The 16,732-nt window shown below is 46.9% G+C and overlaps 1 protein-coding gene across 3 annotated transcripts; it reads left to right on the plus strand.

Annotated features, from left to right (window-relative positions):
* Positions 1-3,963: 3,963 nt before the first annotated feature.
* STARD5 (StAR related lipid transfer domain containing 5) lies at positions 3,964-15,535 on the plus strand. Of its 3 annotated transcripts, none has more exons than XM_053593887.1 (6): positions 3,964-4,121; positions 4,776-4,825; positions 5,193-5,325; positions 10,850-10,967; positions 11,740-11,833; positions 15,388-15,535. In XM_053593887.1, exons 1-6 carry the CDS (start codon positions 4,023-4,025, stop codon positions 15,533-15,535), a joined length of 642 nt encoding a protein of 213 aa, XP_053449862.1. In that variant the 5' UTR covers positions 3,964-4,022. The 3 variants fall into 3 exon arrangements, with proteins under 3 accessions (XP_053449862.1, XP_053449865.1, XP_053449866.1); XM_053593890.1 differs by having other exon boundaries at positions 14,950-15,522; XM_053593891.1 differs by lacking the exon at positions 3,964-4,121 and having other exon boundaries at positions 4,819-4,883.
* Positions 15,536-16,732: the final 1,197 nt, after the last annotated feature.

The raw sequence follows: 16,732 nt of genomic DNA on the forward strand, positions 1-16,732 counted from the left end.
CAGGTGCGAGGTGTCCATAGCACCTGCCTGAGACAACTCAGTTAAACACCACAGTTCTCCATCCAGCATCTAAGTGGAATGCAGACACTGCGCTCTCTGCGGAGCCTTTTAAGACGGGACCACTTGGACACTTGCCCATCCCTTCTATGGTATGGTCTTGGATTGGGTTAGAAGTTACCAGGCTTCCTACCCCCATACACACCTGTTTAAAATTCAACTTGAACTTCTCTGAGGTCTGATGTGGACAACTGAGTGACCCAGAGCACTAAGGGACCTTGTAGGATCAATGGAATCTCCAGAGTTGTCATTTCTCCTTCTCTGTCAGCTCTGAACTCAAGCATATTGCAAAATAGATCACTGCTCTAGGTCCCCACAGCTGCTGTGAAGGCAGCACCCACCTACCCCCCAGCTCCAGCCAGCTGCTGGCCCTGTCCTGTGCCTTCCCCAAACCAGCCTGACTTCACCTTCTCCTATTGCCAGATTGTCACAGGCTTTGGGGACAAACAGTTTGCCTTTCCAAATACAGTGTATTTTATATATCCAGTATTTCCCATTTTCTGGGAACAAAGATTAAATGCTTTTACAGGTGCTAAAAAGATTTTTAAAGCCCATGGTCCACGCTCTGTCTTGATAAGTACCATAATCTCTTCAATGTTTGATGTCTAACAAAAGTCACTTTCTACAGCAAGACTTACTTTCCTTCGGCCTCATTTTCACAGTGTTTTGTGCCCAAGGTTCCAATAGACTGTAGCCCAAGAGGGTCTCAATGTTAGAGCTTCAGAGAAATACTCTACACTGAATTTTAAACAGGCTTTTTTTTTTAATTTAAAATGTCCTATGTGTAAGTAAAATAATTGAATAGTATACAATGATATAAAATGAAAAGGAAATATCCTTTGGCATTACTCTCCACTATTAACAGTTTATTCTATTCTTTTCGAAAAGTGAATACTCTAGACCTAGACCAGGCCTGGTTTCTCATACCTGTAATGCTAGCACTTTGGAAAGCCAAGGCAAGATTACTTGAATCCAGGCGTTTGAGACCAATCTGTGCAAAATAGGGACATAACTGCCTCTACAAAAAATTAGCTGAATGTGTGGGGATATACCTGTAGTCCCAGCAACTTAGAATGCTAAGGTAGGAGAATTATTTGAGCCCAAAAATTTGAGGTTCCTGTAAGCTATGGTCATGCTACTGCAACAGAGCAAGACCTTGTCTAAAAGAAAATAAAATAGTAACTATTCTAAACATATCTATATATAATATACACAAACATATAAACATACATGAACACATCTCTAGTTATTTTCTTTCTTACTCAAGATATATAAACAATAAAACATATATGGTATTATATATAAATATTTACTGTATGCCAAGCTCCATTCTAATTGCTATTCATTTATTAAATCATTTGACCCCCACATTAACCCTATGAGTTATTTTTCTCACTTTCCAAAACAGGATGCCAAAACTGGAATAATCAGTTACCTCCCAAGGTCATGGCTACTAGGTAGTGCTGCTGGTAGTTGAACCCAGGCAATCTGACTAGAGCGTGGACTTTCCTATCCACAATGTGGTTGCGCTTGACTTAAAGATATATATATATAATATTTATTATTATATTGTTATTATTGTATATATTAGATAGATAGAAAATGGTATCTTTCCCTGTTGGGAAGGGAACATTCAAACCATTTTATTGGGAGAGGGCAAGAACTTAAATAATATTTAGTTAAGCTTTAAATCTCATTCATTTTCTTTATAGAGAAAAAACTGCTTTTAATTAGAATAGTCTACTGATAGCAAATCTCATCGCCAGATTCACTCTGCCTGGGCTCTGCTGAGCATTTCCTGTCTGCTCCCGCTCTGCCTTCCTTCATTTGTGCTACATTACCTTGATGGCTACATACAGTTCCACTAAATGGAAAGCCTGCTACTTTGTGTTAATACATTCATAAATTGGTTGCCTCCAATTGTTTTTTTTTTTTTTTTTTTGTAGAGACAGAGTCTCACGGTACCGCCCTCGGGTAGAGTGCTGTGGCGTCACACGGCTCACAGCAACCTCTAACTCTTGGGCTTACGCGATTCTCCTGCCTCAGCCTCCGGAGAAGCTGGGACTACAGGTGGGTTGCCTCCAATTGTTAAGAGGAATGTTACGCATCCTTCTGCAGGAGGAGTTGCTGGGTAAAGGAACCAACAGAGTAACATTTTAATATATGCAGTTATATTGCTCTCAGCAGGTTGCATAAATTTAAACTCTTGTCCACAATGTCTAAGAACAACTACTTCTCCACACCCTCTGGCTCCAACACAGGGTATTCACAAACCTCTCCATGTTTGTCCATTAGATAGGTGAAAAAAGTCTCTCCTTGTCTTAATTTTTAATTCTCTAACTATGAGTGAGGTTCTGCATCTTTTTGTATCTTTTCTAGCCATGTTAGTTTACTTTTCCACAGAGTGGCAAATCCACAAGTGATGCCTTCTTTTTATCTACAGAGTAGATAAAATGTCTTAAAGATTTGTAAGAGCATTTTGTTCAAGAAGAAAACTTACTTTTGGTTAAAGTATGTCCTAGAGTTTTCTCAGATTATTCTCAAACTTTTTATGATATTTCAATATGCTTCACTTTTAAAATGCGGTTGGCTGGGCAGTGCCTGTGGCTCAAGGAGTAGGGCGCCGGTCCCATATGCCAGAGGTGGCTGGGTTCAAAACCAGCCCTGGCCAAAAATAAAATGCGGTTGGCTTATCAGTCTCATCTTTTATGGCTCCTAGGAGTATGCATACACGCTACTGCACTTGCTCTTCACAGGGGCATGGGGAACATTTATTATTATCTCATTCCACCTTGGAGTAAGCTGAACTTCAAGGAGTCTAAGTGACTTGCCCCAAAACACACAATAAATAACGTGTGAAACAGTCAGGCCTCGAGCTCCCTAAGTCCTCATCTGGGTCTTCTTCACAGCCTGGCAGCCCAGCACGTCTAAACTGGACTTCCAAAAACATTTTGTTTGCAGCACTCTTCCAAACATGTCTTTCAAAACTTTAAAGGAGACCAAAGAACACACACACGCACTCACACAAAAAACAAAAACATAAGCACAAAAACAGATGTCAGTATTGACTTCTTCAAATATTTATAGCTGGTTACAGCGCTTTAGAGGAGGAAACTGAGGCTGGCCTTGCCACTCACACTGGGACGATGCAACCCCACCCCCTCCTCGCAGGTACAGCCCACCTAGACACGGAGAACTCCGGTCCCTCCCAGACGTCAGCGACAGCAGCTCTGTCTCGGCTTCTCCCCTCAGGGCCCTCCCACTAAGAATTTCCAGAACTGAAGTCTGTCTCCCCCTCAAGCCTCTCTCTTCCTTCTCCACGAGCCTCACAACCAGTCACTGAGACCTCCACATTCTGTGTTCTCAGCACTCTTCTCTCCGTCTGCACTCTCCCACACCTGGCCCACGTCTCTCCCTGTCGCCGCAGTCTCCGAACTGACATCCAGTCTCCAGGCGCTTTGCATTCCCTCTCCCACCAGGCAGCAGCCTCCGGAGAAGGTTATTTCTGATGCAAAGGGCCCCACTGTCCTGCTTCCTCGGTGCACTCTTCTTAATCAAACCTATGACGTTGTTCGTGATGTGGCGGGCCCACTTGGTCTCCGTCACTGGCCATTTCAGAGTCGCAGTGCTCCAGAGCCCCTCCCAGAACCGGACAGAGCGGAGCGGAGGCTGCAGGACCTTGCCTGGAGCGCCCGGGACCTCCCAGACATCAACCCTCCGGGCAGATCCTGGCTCCGCGCTCTGAGCGCGGCCGGGCCAATCTCAGGGCGGGGCGGGATTCGTCTGAGGGATCGGACCAATCCGAGCTAGGGGGCGGGTACTCTAGGGCAGGGCTTGGGGCGGGGCTTGGGGCCGGTCTCCGGGCCCGGCCCAGAGCTCCCGCATTCTGGCCGCCAGGATCCAGAGCCAGGTGCAGAGCCACCTCTGCCACCCGTGACCCCTCAGCCTTGTTCACTCACTGCGCGATGGACCCGGCGCTGGCCGCTCAGATAAGCGAGGCTGTGGCGGAGAAGGTGCTCCAGTATCGGCGAGACGCGTCAGGCTGGAAGACATGCCGAGAAAGCGTGAGTGAGCTTCTGGGCGGGAAGGGGTTCCTGAGACTTTGCACCGTGGGGCCGGGACCCAGAAGCGCCCCAAGGCGCTCCTCTCCACGCTGATTTCTGCACCCCAGTACTCTCGAGTAGATTGACAGGGATTCCACTGCATGGTGTTGGCTTTTAAAAAAGATTGGGCCTGTTGTGCTAACACGACCCCAGGAAGTAAGTTATCAGTTCCTTTCATTGAGCGACTTGCCCAAGGTCACTGGCTGGCTTGGCTTGGAAGCCTTTGCTGTGTTCATTGTAGCAAGAGCCCCTGTCTTTGTTGTTCCCAGAAGGTAGCATGGACGTAGTTTTGCTTACTCAACACTTCTGATTTTTAACCAATAGCCCTAAATTGGCTAGGGAAGCTAAATGAGTGGTTGCTTTTAAGGTGATTTGAAAGCCACCCACAGCTCTTGGACTCAGCCAGTTAAGATCTCTTTCTTTATCACATTCTGCTGTGTGGACAGGTTTGTCCAGGACTCATTCCAGCTCTGTTCTGGGCGAGTCTGGACTGCCTTGGAGATTGCATCTCTTGAGGCCTTGGACCCCTCTTCTGTAGAACAGAGGATTGAGTCAGGTGATCCTCAGAGCACTTCTAGCCCTAAAATTCTCCTGTGGTTCTGTGCCTTTTGACAGAATGGAATTTCAGTTTCCTGGAGGCCATCTGTGGAGTTTCCAGGCAACCTGTAAGTGCATGCCTTGTTCTAAGCTTATCAAAGATGCCTCACCCTGCCTGGTGTTTCTGTGAGTTTACTTCCTATAATCAGCCCTAGCAACCTGTGATCACCTCGCCAATTATCTTCCAGAAAAGCATTAACTTCTGTTCTTAACTAAATTATTTCCAGCAAATCATATTCTTGTGAAAGCTTACCATCATTTCTGCAGGTTGTGGGGGAGGTGGGCTAGTAAGTTCCAGTACCTTCTCTGTAGGTCCGTCCTGAAGAGCGGTAACAGACATGGCATGGTCCACCCTCTCGTCCTTAGATGTAACCCCAAGATGAACACAGTTGACTGATGCTTTGAGATCAAATTACTTTTTTGTGCTTGCTCCAGGTACCGAGGCGAAGGCATTGTGTTGGGAACACCCAAGGAGGTGTGGGACTGTGTAAAGCCGGCTGCTGGGGGCCTGCGGGAGAAGTGGGATGAAAATGTGGCTTGTTTTGAAATTATCCAAAGCATCACTGATGTAAGTTTTTCCAAGTATGTTATCTAAGGACATTGTCTGGGCCCTGCTATAGTAACCTGACCCTGTCTGCTCTGGAGGGGGCCTGTCACACCTTTGGCACACACAGGCTGCCTACTGCTTGCAACAAACACTCAAGCCCAGCGTTGGTCCATGTACAGGTAGAAAAATGGCATGACGCAGAGAGAGGTAGAGAAGCCCTAAACAGCCAACAAGATACAGCAGCTGATAAGGAAATTCAGGTGACCCTGGGCTCTGAGGATACCGAGGCAATGCCTGGATTTGGCCTATCACCTATAGTTTAAAGTTCTGCCCCTTGATGGGGCCGTGCTAATGAATTGAGAGAGCCCTGCCCCATGAGTCAGCTGTGGGCCAGGGCCCACCCAAACCAGCACTGTCCAGTAGAACTTTCTGAGATGAAGGAAATGCCTTATCTGAAGGTGGCTAGTTTAAAGAAATGAATCGTTCATTCTGTTTAAATCTGATTAATTAAATGTAAATTTAAAATAGCCACATGCAGCTGGTGGTTACCACCTTCCACAGTGGGGGTCTGCCTCAGTGTCCTCTTAGCTTTTAGATCCTACCTCATTTTGTTTACAGTTCAGGAAAACAAGGAATAACCAAAACCAATAAGCAAGTTCCCTTGCTTACCTGTTCACTTTAAATAGGGTCTTAATTTTGACATCTGTGGCCCAGCACACTTTTGGGTGTTTACCACAGATGGTTGTGAAACGTCAAGTAGTAGCTCTCCACTGCCGAATCTGGATCTGTAGGAGCTGCTGTTCTTAGCCTTGACCAAGAATTTACATTTCAGTTCATTTTTAGTTCATTCTCATAGGAGCTGATGTCGCTGTACCTGAAGGGTGAGACACTTATCCCTGGGGTATAAAAGGTGATTTTAGGTCTGTATCAGTCAAAGCTGACATTGAGTCCCATAGTGAGGAGGTTACCCTGTTTCAATTCTTAATCTCTTTGGTAACTTGAAGGGGATAGTCCCAGGTAGGTGCCTTTGCAGCCAGTTTTAACACTTGCCAACCTTCTTTATAGTGAAATAAAGCTGGCCTCAGGCTCAGAATTAGAATCTAATAATCCCTTGTGTTTGTATTTTGCAGTTCTCTTTATCTTAGGGAAAGTGGTTCTTTTTTCCATTTCTAATAGTTAAATAACTTCCTTTTATAACCAACTTACCTAAATTTTAGAAAGCAAGCACATTGTAGGCGATACCAGAGATAGCCCCTCCCCCCAAAAAAAGGATGGGATGCAAATAATTATACACAAATGATTGACATTGAGGAAACACAGGGGAATGCCCTTTAAATACATTTGTATTATGTATTAAATGCATAATACAAATGTGCTACAGGACCGTATGTAGAATTTTCCTCTTGAAGATAAAAGGGGCTAATATTTGTAGTATGTTTGCACTCCTTTGTCTCAATACAGCAAGTAGTGGCACAAGCGAGAGAATGGAAGGCCTAGAACATTATAGTGAGAAACCTGAGCTGCCATAGTTATGATTAAGTGATAGCACTGAGTCATTTTACATGATGCTATAAACTCAAAGTACTTTGAAATGCTGGGGAACAGAAACTGTTTGACAGGGGTAAAGAGATGTACCCAAGTTTCCACAGGTAACAAGTGGCACAGGGGGAGTTGAGAGCAGGCTGGTGACTCACAATTCCAGGCTCTCGGTCTTTAGAGGTACAACCTTCCAGAGAGCCAGAGAATCAACTTCTGACCTCCTGCCTTCATCCCAGCTCCAGTTCTGGGTCCTGGAGACCCAAGTGCTTAAAGGCCCTGGGAGTGATGTGCTTTCCTTATTGTTGCTTAGCAACCTCCCCACTGCCACAGGTTGGTTGGACTGTATATAGCTGTGCTGCATTCTACACTGGTGCCAGTTCTTCCCTTCATCCTGGCTTGCCAGTGGGGTTAAGTAGATGATTCTGGGCTTGGGAGAGGGTGTCTCTTCTCTGGACACCCAGTTTGTCTTTAGAGGGAGAATGCCCATTCCCTGTGTGAGGCTGCTGGCCCTTCAATCCCTGGCAGCTACTTCCCTGGAGGCCAGGCCAGTATCAGCCCCAGAGCCCTAGGTACCCTGCCCTACTCCAGTGAGTCCTGTGGTGCAAGAGTCTTCAAACTTTTTGCTTATGTCCCTCCAACAGATTCTTAAGAAATTATACATCATCCCCACACATCCAGTTAACATCCCCAGGTTGTTGATAGCTGCATTTTCACAAGTTGCTGATCATGTCATTTTTGACATGTAATAAATATGTCAACTTTGAATAAAGCAAGGGCATCATTTTTAGAGCTATCCATAAAATATATGAACTTTTATTTACTGTCACCCATCTTAAGAATACATGAGCCAATTTTCTTAGTCATAAACTATATACAATTATTTTCCTTGAGCATAAATTTCCATTTCATACAACAATCTGAATTTTACCCTAATATAATACATGTTTATTCTTGAAAGTCATCGTATTGCATCATAAAGATGCATATACATAGAAACTAACTTTTAAGAAAGTCGTGTATTGGGCAGTGCCTGTGGCTCAGTGGGAAGGGTGCCGGCCCCATATACTGAAGGTGGTGGGTTTGAATCTGGTCCCAGCCAAACTGCAACAAAAAAACAGCCGGGCATTGTGGTAGACACCTGTAGTCCCAGCTACTCAAGAGGCTGAGGCAAGAGAATCGCTTAAGTCCAAGAGCTGGAGGTTGCTGTGAGCTGTGACGCCACAGCACTCTATCAAGGGCAATAAAGTAAGAGACCCTGTCTCTAAAAAAAAAGAAAGAAAGAAAGAAGGGTGGTGCCTGTGGCTCAAAGGAGTAGGGCACCAGGCCCATATACCGGAGGTGGCAGGTTCAAACCCAGCCCTGGCCAAAAACTGCAAAAAAAAAAAAAAAAAAAAAACAATCATGTATTTCCTATAACCATGAGACTCTAAGTTTTAAAAAAAATCTGGATTGAAGTATGTTAATAATTCATTAAAATGATATAATTATATTATGAATTTTGTTGAAGAACTGTTAAACCCAAAAAGTTAAATACTGTAGGACCTCCATAGCTAACCACCACCCTACTCTGACCACCTCCTTAAGGTGACCTAATTTTCATAGATCAGAAACACAACACATGTATGTTTCAGTACAGCAGGCCTAGTTCCTTATGTTGACTAACTCTGCATGTTGACCAGTTTGTTACAATCCATTGGGTGGTCAACTTACAGATGTTTTGCTGTGTTTTGCCTCTCTGCATGAGATGAATGAATGCTCTTTTTAAAAATTAGTGTATGTGTCAATGAAAAGATAGAATTTCTTACTAGAAATATACAGCCTTTATTAGACCTGAAGTATGAAAAGGAGGAAAAGCACAGACAGCTCACAGGTGAGCTCAGCTTGACAAAAAAGTAGAGAAGTTGACAAGTGTTAGCTATTTATCATTCAGTGAAACGGTGAAAATGTGGAGAAAGGGACCTTCCTCACAGATTGACATATGTCAGCATGATGTTGACAAACCTCAAATATTATAATTCTATAATAGGTAGATGACAAATAAATAGATAAATGTGTGGATGGAAGGGTGTGTGGATGGATGGATGGATGATGGATAGGTGAGTGAATGGATGGATGGATGTGTGGATGGGTGGATGGATGGATGGATGATGGGTGGGTGAGTGAAAAGATGGATGGATGGATAGATGGATGGATGTGTGGATGAATGGATGGATGGATGGATGGATGTGTGGATGGATGGATGGATGATGGATGGGTGAGTGAATGGATGGATGGGTGAGTGAATGGATGGATGGATGATGGATGGGTGAGTGAATGGATGGATGGATGATGGATGGGTGAGTGAATGGATGGATGTGTGGATGGATGAATGGATGGATGTGTGGATGGATGGAAGATGGATGGGTGAGTGAATGGCTGGATGGATGTGTGGATGGATGGATGGTGGATGGGTGAGTGGATGTATGGATGGATAGATGAATGGATGATGGATGATGGATGGGCGAGTGGATGTATGGATGGATAGATGTGTGGATGGATAGAAGAATGGATGATGGATGATGGATGTATGTGTGGATGGATGATAGATGGATGTGTGGATGGATGAATAGATGGATGGATGGATGATGGATGAGTGAGTGAATAGATGGATGGATGATGGATGGGTGGATGAATGGATATAGAGCCATGCTCTGAGTTTGTTACATTTAGGACATGAGCTGCTGCCTCGTTATTTCTGTCCAAAGTCCTCTTCATCTTGGTGTCCAGACACCATTCCTTAAGAGTGATGTATTTGAGAGGAGTATTCAGAGGTGGAAACAGTATAATTTTTTTTTTAATTTTGTCCCTGCTACCACTGCTACCATTCTACTGCAAAATATCAGAATTAGAAATGATGAAACTGCCTTCTGTGTAACACCAAGCTTTGTAATAGAAGAAAAATCATGAGATTCTAGCACAAGTGTGTAGCACCTTGATTAAATATTTCAATCAACATTCCTAACTGTCTCTTTGGTACCCTGGGGGATTTTAAAACCTGGGACAATTCATGATAGGGTGACTCTGGATGGGTGGGGTTATGCCAGGCTTTCGTTCAGGTGGGAAAGGAGACCTAAGAGTCAGGCATGGCATGTTCCCAGCAGGTCACTTTAGGAAGGACACATGGAATGGAGTCATCTGGGAATTGATCCCTAGTGTCCCCACTGGATAGGTCAATCACAGGCCTGCTTGACAGCTAATTCCCTGAGGCCAAAAGTGTCCCTGGCAGAAGGTTTCTCAGCAACCCCCTGTGCCCTGGTCTAAGTGCCCAAGGGAAGGTGAGCTGAGCACCTTTACCTGTTTCTTCTCACTTGCCCCAGGATGGTCCCATGAACTTGAGGGCACCTGGCTCCTGCTCTCCCGCAGGAAGGGTGTAGTGGGAAGGGCACAGGGCAGGTTTGGGGTGTCCTTGGTTTGCAAAGTGGGTGAGGTTCAGGTGCCCTTCCCAGGGCCAGGGAAGGCATGAAACCAGAGAGCTGCCTGGTGCACAGTGTCTGAGGAGGCTGAGCAAGTGCAGGGTTGGCCTTGATGGGGGGACTCTCTCGCGTCTCTCTACTCCCTGCCCTCCTGGAATTCCAGCTCCACTGTGAGCTTTATGCTAAATTTCTTCATCTTTCCCAGCCTCAGCTTCTTCATCTGTCAAATGACTTAATGAAACCTATTTCTCAGGGTTAAAGGACAGCTGCAAACTTTGCCCAGCCAGGCTTTTATTCAATAAATGAGAGTTCTTGCCTCAGTGTGGCCCTGGTCTGCAGCTAGACAGCATGGCCAGCCCCCGTCACAGCCCGGGACTTTATAAACTGAGTGATCATCAGTGGTGCTTAGCTTTTCCACAGAAGCCTCGCTCTGGGGGCCCCAGTTCATGGGGCCACCCTCCCGTCAGTGCCTGTACCTTTCCCAAAGCCTGGGGGTCAGAGCAGGGAGAAGGTGCTGGCCATGAGGCACAGCTGCACACCCCTTGCTCTGGCAGACACTGTGCGTAAGCAGAACTTCTACTCCCTCGGCCGCTATGAAGCTCATTTCTCCCAGAGATTTTGTGGACCTGGTGCTGGTCAGGAAGTATGAGGATGGGACCATTAGTTCCAACGGTGAGTGTGGGCTGGAGGCGCCATGGGGCGCTCCCGGGATGCCGGGCCCTCTCTTCTGCACTCCTCTGTTCCTCAAGGAACGCTGAGCTTGTAGAAATCACCAGAAAAATAATTTGTGTGTGCTTTGCCTTGTTATGCTTGGGGGGATTCTGTGCCATAAGGGACTGAGGCGAGAGAGTCCTCGCACCAGTAATTTTATTTTTAAGCCGCAGATTTTGTCAGCACCCCTTTTTATTCCTGCTGAGGCTCATAGTTTGTGCCATAGACATATGTGTGTGTTGGGTGGCTTAGAACCTCGGTGGGCTCAGATGTGAATACCACATCCACAGGAGCGTCTTCCTATGTCTGCCCCTGCCTGCCCAGCAGGGAGCTCAGCCCCTGCCCCGCACAGCCCCTGCCCTGCACAACCTCTACCCTGCACAGCCCTTGCCTCTGATTCTTCCATGTGGGAGAGTTGGTGGCCACATCACACTTCTGTGGATTTGAGAAGGGCACCAGCCTTTTCCCACCCCCAAACATTGCATTCTGTAGTGTTCTTTTTGCTAATATTCTGGCAGGCTTGGGAAAGCCATGTGCTGGAGTACATGCGTGTATATGCATGGATACGTGTGAGTTTGTGCATGTGTGTGAGTGTGAGAGCATATGAGTGAATGTAAGGGGCAGTGGGGTGGGGGTAGCAGGGTCCCCTGCTGCCTCCTGGGCTCCGTGGCCCTCCAGTGGCCGTGGCCCGGTTCTGAAGTTGTAGCTCACTGGCTGTCTGTGTGTCTTTCAGCTACCCATGTGGAGCATCCCTTGTCCCCCCCGAAGCCAGGTTTTGTGAGGGGATTTAACCATCCTTGCGGATGCTTCTGTGAGCCGCTGCCAGGGTAAGGATCACCTCCTGCATTGAGGTGCTTGCCTCAAACCTCACTGCGGCTTTCCTGTGGGGACGTGGTGTCCAGACGGGCACTTTGACTATGACTCACAACAACAAAAATGCCTTGATTTTACAAAATGCTTTCACACATGCACATCGGTGGATAACATGTGAAAGTCCCTGGCACTTACTCTTATTATTTTGGGGCTCCCTCCAGCCCTGTAAAGTAGATGAGGCAAATATCCTGGTCCCATTTAGCAGATGAGAAAACCAAGTTTTGGGAGGTTAAGTGATGTATATGTCTGGGGTCAAAGGTGAGGAGTTTGGCTATATAGTGTGACCTCCGAGTGTTCTCTGAACACCAGCCTGAAGCGGCTATGAGCATAGCTGTCCCCACTCACATTCCACGCTGTGACTGGGGCTCCCTAACAAGGAATGGAACCATTCTGAGACCACACTATGGGCCATACTCAGAGCTGAGCTCATTTCTCCACACACATGGCCAGGTTTTCTCCAGGAACTTCTATCTAATGAATCACCTGAAGGTCACTAGTTTATCCTGGGAATCACCCTAGTTGATGGTAAAAGAAATTGCACTTGTAGGTGTGTCCTGGCGTTTCCTGTAGGCCTGGTACAGGCACCAGGAAGGGAAAGGGTCATGCTTTCACCATACCAGCCCAGGGGGTGGGCCATGGCACCACAGTCTACTGCGTCCAGACTCCACACCTCTGAGTGACATGCTTTGCTAAGCTGGTTTTTCAACCATCTTGTGAAAGATTTTTCTTAAACATAACAAAATTTTGAGCTTGAAAATAGCATAGCTGTGGTCTGATGCATGCGTGCACAAGTGCATACACACATCCACCCTCAGTCCCCTCAGTACATGGCTGCCCCAGATCCCCTGGTTGGGGCTGAGGGCCCTGACCATCTGCCTCGTTTCCTCATCCTTCCCACCTGAGTCAGCCGCTGAGACTCCTCTTTCAGTGGTGCTGGTCTGATTGAAAGGAGTGCTTGGAATAAGAGCTTCAGCACTTTCTTCTCAGGGGCTGAACGGTATGGCCACCTCCTTTTGGGCAGCCCGCGCAATAGAATGAGTACCATTGTGCCTCATGCCAGGTAGCAAAGGTAATCGTGTGGACTTTGTAAAGGGGGTCACCGAGGTCCCACAACTCAGCTAATGTAGAGCTTTTAACTCATGGGTTGACTCTTTCAACTGTTATCCACTCGATTAAAAACATTTTCTGTTCTCAGTAAAGCTTTCTGCTTAGACTCAGTGGCTCACATCTGTCATCCTAACACTCTGGGAGGCTGAGGTGGGAGGACCACTTAAGTTTGAGGCCAGCCAGAGCAAGAGTGAGACCTATCTCTACTAAAGATAGAAATAATCAGCCAGGCATGGTGGCAGGCACCTGCAGTCCCAGCTACTCAGTAGGCTGATGCAGAAGGATTGCTTGAGCCCAGGAGTTTGAGGTTGCAGGGAGCTATGATGACACAACTTCACTCTATCCCAGGGGACAGAGTTTTTTGCTAGAGCCTGCCTCCTGCAGTTATTTTCCAGAGATTGTGGATCTGAAATCTATAACAGTATTATTCCCTTATCATTCTGTGAATATAGGCCTATTCTAGACACAATGGATCAGCCCGCAATAACAACAGTAAACTATTGTGTGGCACTATTCTAAGCACCTCATATAAATTTACTTATTTTCATTTTTATAACCCCCAAGGCACTATTATTATCTCCATTTTTTAGATAAGAACACTGGGCACAGAGAGGTTAAGAACTTACCCAAGATCACATAGCTAGGAAATAAAAGATCTATGATCTAAACCCACCCACCTGGCTCCACATTCTGCTCTTAACCCAGATATGGACTTCTCATTACAGATAAAGTGTCTGCCCTCTTGGAGCTTAGATCCTAGTGGCAAGAAAAGGAAACAGACATAACACAAATGCAAGTAATTATACCAGATGGACACACTCATGATTATCCTATGTTAAGTGCTTTGGCAAAGTAGAGTCAGATAAAGGTGCCAGGGAATGGTGGGGGTGAGTCATGGGGGGGGGTCTCCCTAATGGGGCATTTGAACAAAACAGAAACTCGGGAGCCTGGGGAATGTCAGCCGAGGGAGTGCCCCCAGCAGAGGAATGAGCAGGTGTGACCTTGCAGAGATGGGAGCAGGGGTTGGGCATTTAGGAGACAGCCAGAGGGAGGCAGTTGGGTTATCAAAGGGAGAGACTGTTCAGGAGGCAGCTGGTGTGCTCTCCTCTGAATAAAATGAGAAGCCCATTTTATGAACAGGACGTGCTCTGACTTGGGGCAGAGCACAAGTTTAACTGCTGTGGTGCCTGAGCAGCCTGGTGTATCTAGGCCAGAGGTGATGGTGGCTGAGCTCAGAGTGGCTGCAGCTCAGGAAGAGAGAGATACTCTCAGGGCAGAGGAAACTGTAACCGGGGCAGGATCACAATGTCATTTATGGGGCACTTGCTCTGTGCACAGGAAGAATACCAAGTGCTCTTGTGTGTCATCTCATTGGATCTCTGTGACAAACATAGCAGGTGCCATTATCCCAGCCTTCTCCTGAGCCCCCATTTGGCTGTTTATTATATCTTGCATGATGTAATATGCAAGAGCCACCACTCACCACAGCCCCATGCACCAGATCATTGTGTTTGTAGCCCAGGGAGGCCAGCAGAGCTGTTGTTAGCCACACAGTGAGTTGGCAGACGGATACTGCCTCTCGTCTTCCAGCCCAGCTTCTGTGCCACGCACCATGTCCATTCCCACCCTGGCCATCAGCTACCCGCTGGCCAAAGTCCCCCTCACACTTGCTCAAGTTATTTGTCACTTCTTAAAAGTTTGGCCTAAGGGTTCATAACACCCCTGAATATAACAGAGGGCTTCAAGGGGTTTCTGTTCAAGTGATTTGTATCTGTCATTATTTTCGTGAATTTTAAATAAAAACTTGGAAATTCTTTAAAAATTTATTTTAATATCATAATAAAAATGTGTTACATTTTAACATAAATAACATTTTTATGGAGAATAGCTATATTTTTCAAAACAGAAAATAATGAAAAGAGTGGCATTGTTTATCCATTTTTACCGCCCTCTTTCACATCAGGTGTATTAGAAATCTGTACCAGCCTCCACAGTCGGTCTGCTGCAGTGTCACATGTCACACGTCATGCTGGTCTCAGACCCGAGTAGATGGAGAGCAGCATCTGTTTGTTTCTCCCGGAGCCTGGTGCTGAGGGAGTTCTCTGAAAGCATTTGCTGAATGAATCAGAGAGCGTGGACTGCCTCAGTGGCTGGAAGCAGGGACTTCTCCATGTGCGAGGACCTGGAGGGGCTGTGGAATACACCCACGAGAGGACGTGTATCCACCCTGAGAATAAGCAGGCCCAGAGGGGACCCCTGGGCGGTGAATCCAGCTAAGGATTAGACGTGGTCCCTGTGGGATGGCCATGTTTACTGAGGCGGCTAGCCTGGCCCGTCTCCATGCTTGTCCCCAGCACCTCCACTGCAGACTCGTGATCCAGCTCTGCTCTTGCTTTTACAGGGAGCCGGGCAAGACCAACCTGATCACATTCTTCCAGACCGACCTCAGCGGCTACCTCCCACGGAATGTGGTGGACTCCTTCTTCCCCCGCAGCATGGCTGGGTTTTACGCCAACCTTCAGAAAGCAGTGAAGAAATTCCATGACTGATGCTATCACTTGTTGGCAAAGAGCTCCTGTGAGTCATTAAGGAGCTTTGACTGTTGGGACATCAGAGAGCCTGGGAGCGCTCAAGAAATGTGCCTTCCTTCTTTGGAACAAGCCAGTGGGCAGGGAGTCTCTGAGGATGCTGGCAGCCCACCCCTCTGCCTCCTTTTCCACTCAGGGCTGGCGCAGCAGGAGCCCTTCACGTGCTCTGAACTTCACCTGCCTGTGTTCCTCCTGTGGCAGGGTGGACCTGGGCCACAGGCACCTGACAGGGACTCAGCTCTGGCGCCCTGTGAGGCGAAAGCCTGCCCGTGCCCGTCACTCTGAGACAGGCTTCCCAGTCGGCATTGAAAACTAACCCCTCTGGCCTTTTTTGGCACCTGGAGCTCTCTAAGATCTGTGCTGCAAACCCCAGATATATTTTTCTGATACAGACCTCTGTATGTGTTTTTAACACTGCACAAGATTTGTCCTTTTAAAAAGATGTCAACTTGGAAAATGATGGCTTAAAAATGGCATAAGCATTAAGGGAAAATAATTTTAGTACTCCTTTTGTTGTAGCTTCTCTTCAAATTGGTCGTTTTTCTCTATCTCCTCTGTGAGTTAACTTCCATGTTCCCAGTGAAACCAAGCAGGGTGGACCTGTTCCAGGCCGGATCTGCAGCCTTGGGGATGAATGCTCTTTGGAAGTGATTCTGCACCAAATGAGCATTCATGTCTGCATGTCAAGCTCTGGAAAGAGCCTTCCTTTTCTTTCCTATGGGCATTTGCCTCTCCTTGTCCAGATTGCTGTCCAGAAGGACGAAGGGGCAGGCTTCCACCAGCATCCCTGGCCGGACTCCCACTCTGCTTGCCGTGCTGCTTGGCCCGGAGCAGCTGTGCCACCCAGGACATCATCAGAACATGGGAGCACAGCCTTGCCACTTGCTGGGCAAGGCTTGCTACTGCCTTTCTCTCCCATCCCACCTGTGCAGTCCAGAGAGGGCTCCTGACACTCAGGAGCAGCCCCTCTGTGCCTCCCCTGCTTTCCTGTAGAAAGGTCTCATGTGCACCTTCAATTTTCAGTTTCCCAGGTTACTCTTGCCTGTACAGGAAGTTCCACAGGGCTCTCAGTCTCTGCTCCTCCAAATGGAAAACATTTCTCTTGTGTTATTGGAAATGACTTGCCTGCCTCTGAGTCCTAGGGTGACCGTCTCCGGC

This window comes from Nycticebus coucang, chromosome 6 (genome assembly GCF_027406575.1).
Source record: "Nycticebus coucang isolate mNycCou1 chromosome 6, mNycCou1.pri, whole genome shotgun sequence".
Lineage (NCBI taxonomy): Eukaryota > Metazoa > Chordata > Mammalia > Primates > Lorisidae > Nycticebus > Nycticebus coucang.

Excerpts from the sequence above, each read along its gene's own strand:
- STARD5 (XM_053593887.1), top strand. The coding sequence starts at position 4,023 with ATGGACCCGGCGCTGGCCGCTCAGATAAGCGAGGCTGTGGCGGAGAAG. Across the intron at positions 4,826-5,192 it reads GTGGAGTTTCCAGGCAACCT|GTACCGAGGCGAAGGCATTG; the intron begins GTAAGTGCATGC and ends TGCTTGCTCCAG. Across the intron at positions 5,326-10,849 it reads TTATCCAAAGCATCACTGAT|ACACTGTGCGTAAGCAGAAC; the intron begins GTAAGTTTTTCC and ends TTGCTCTGGCAG.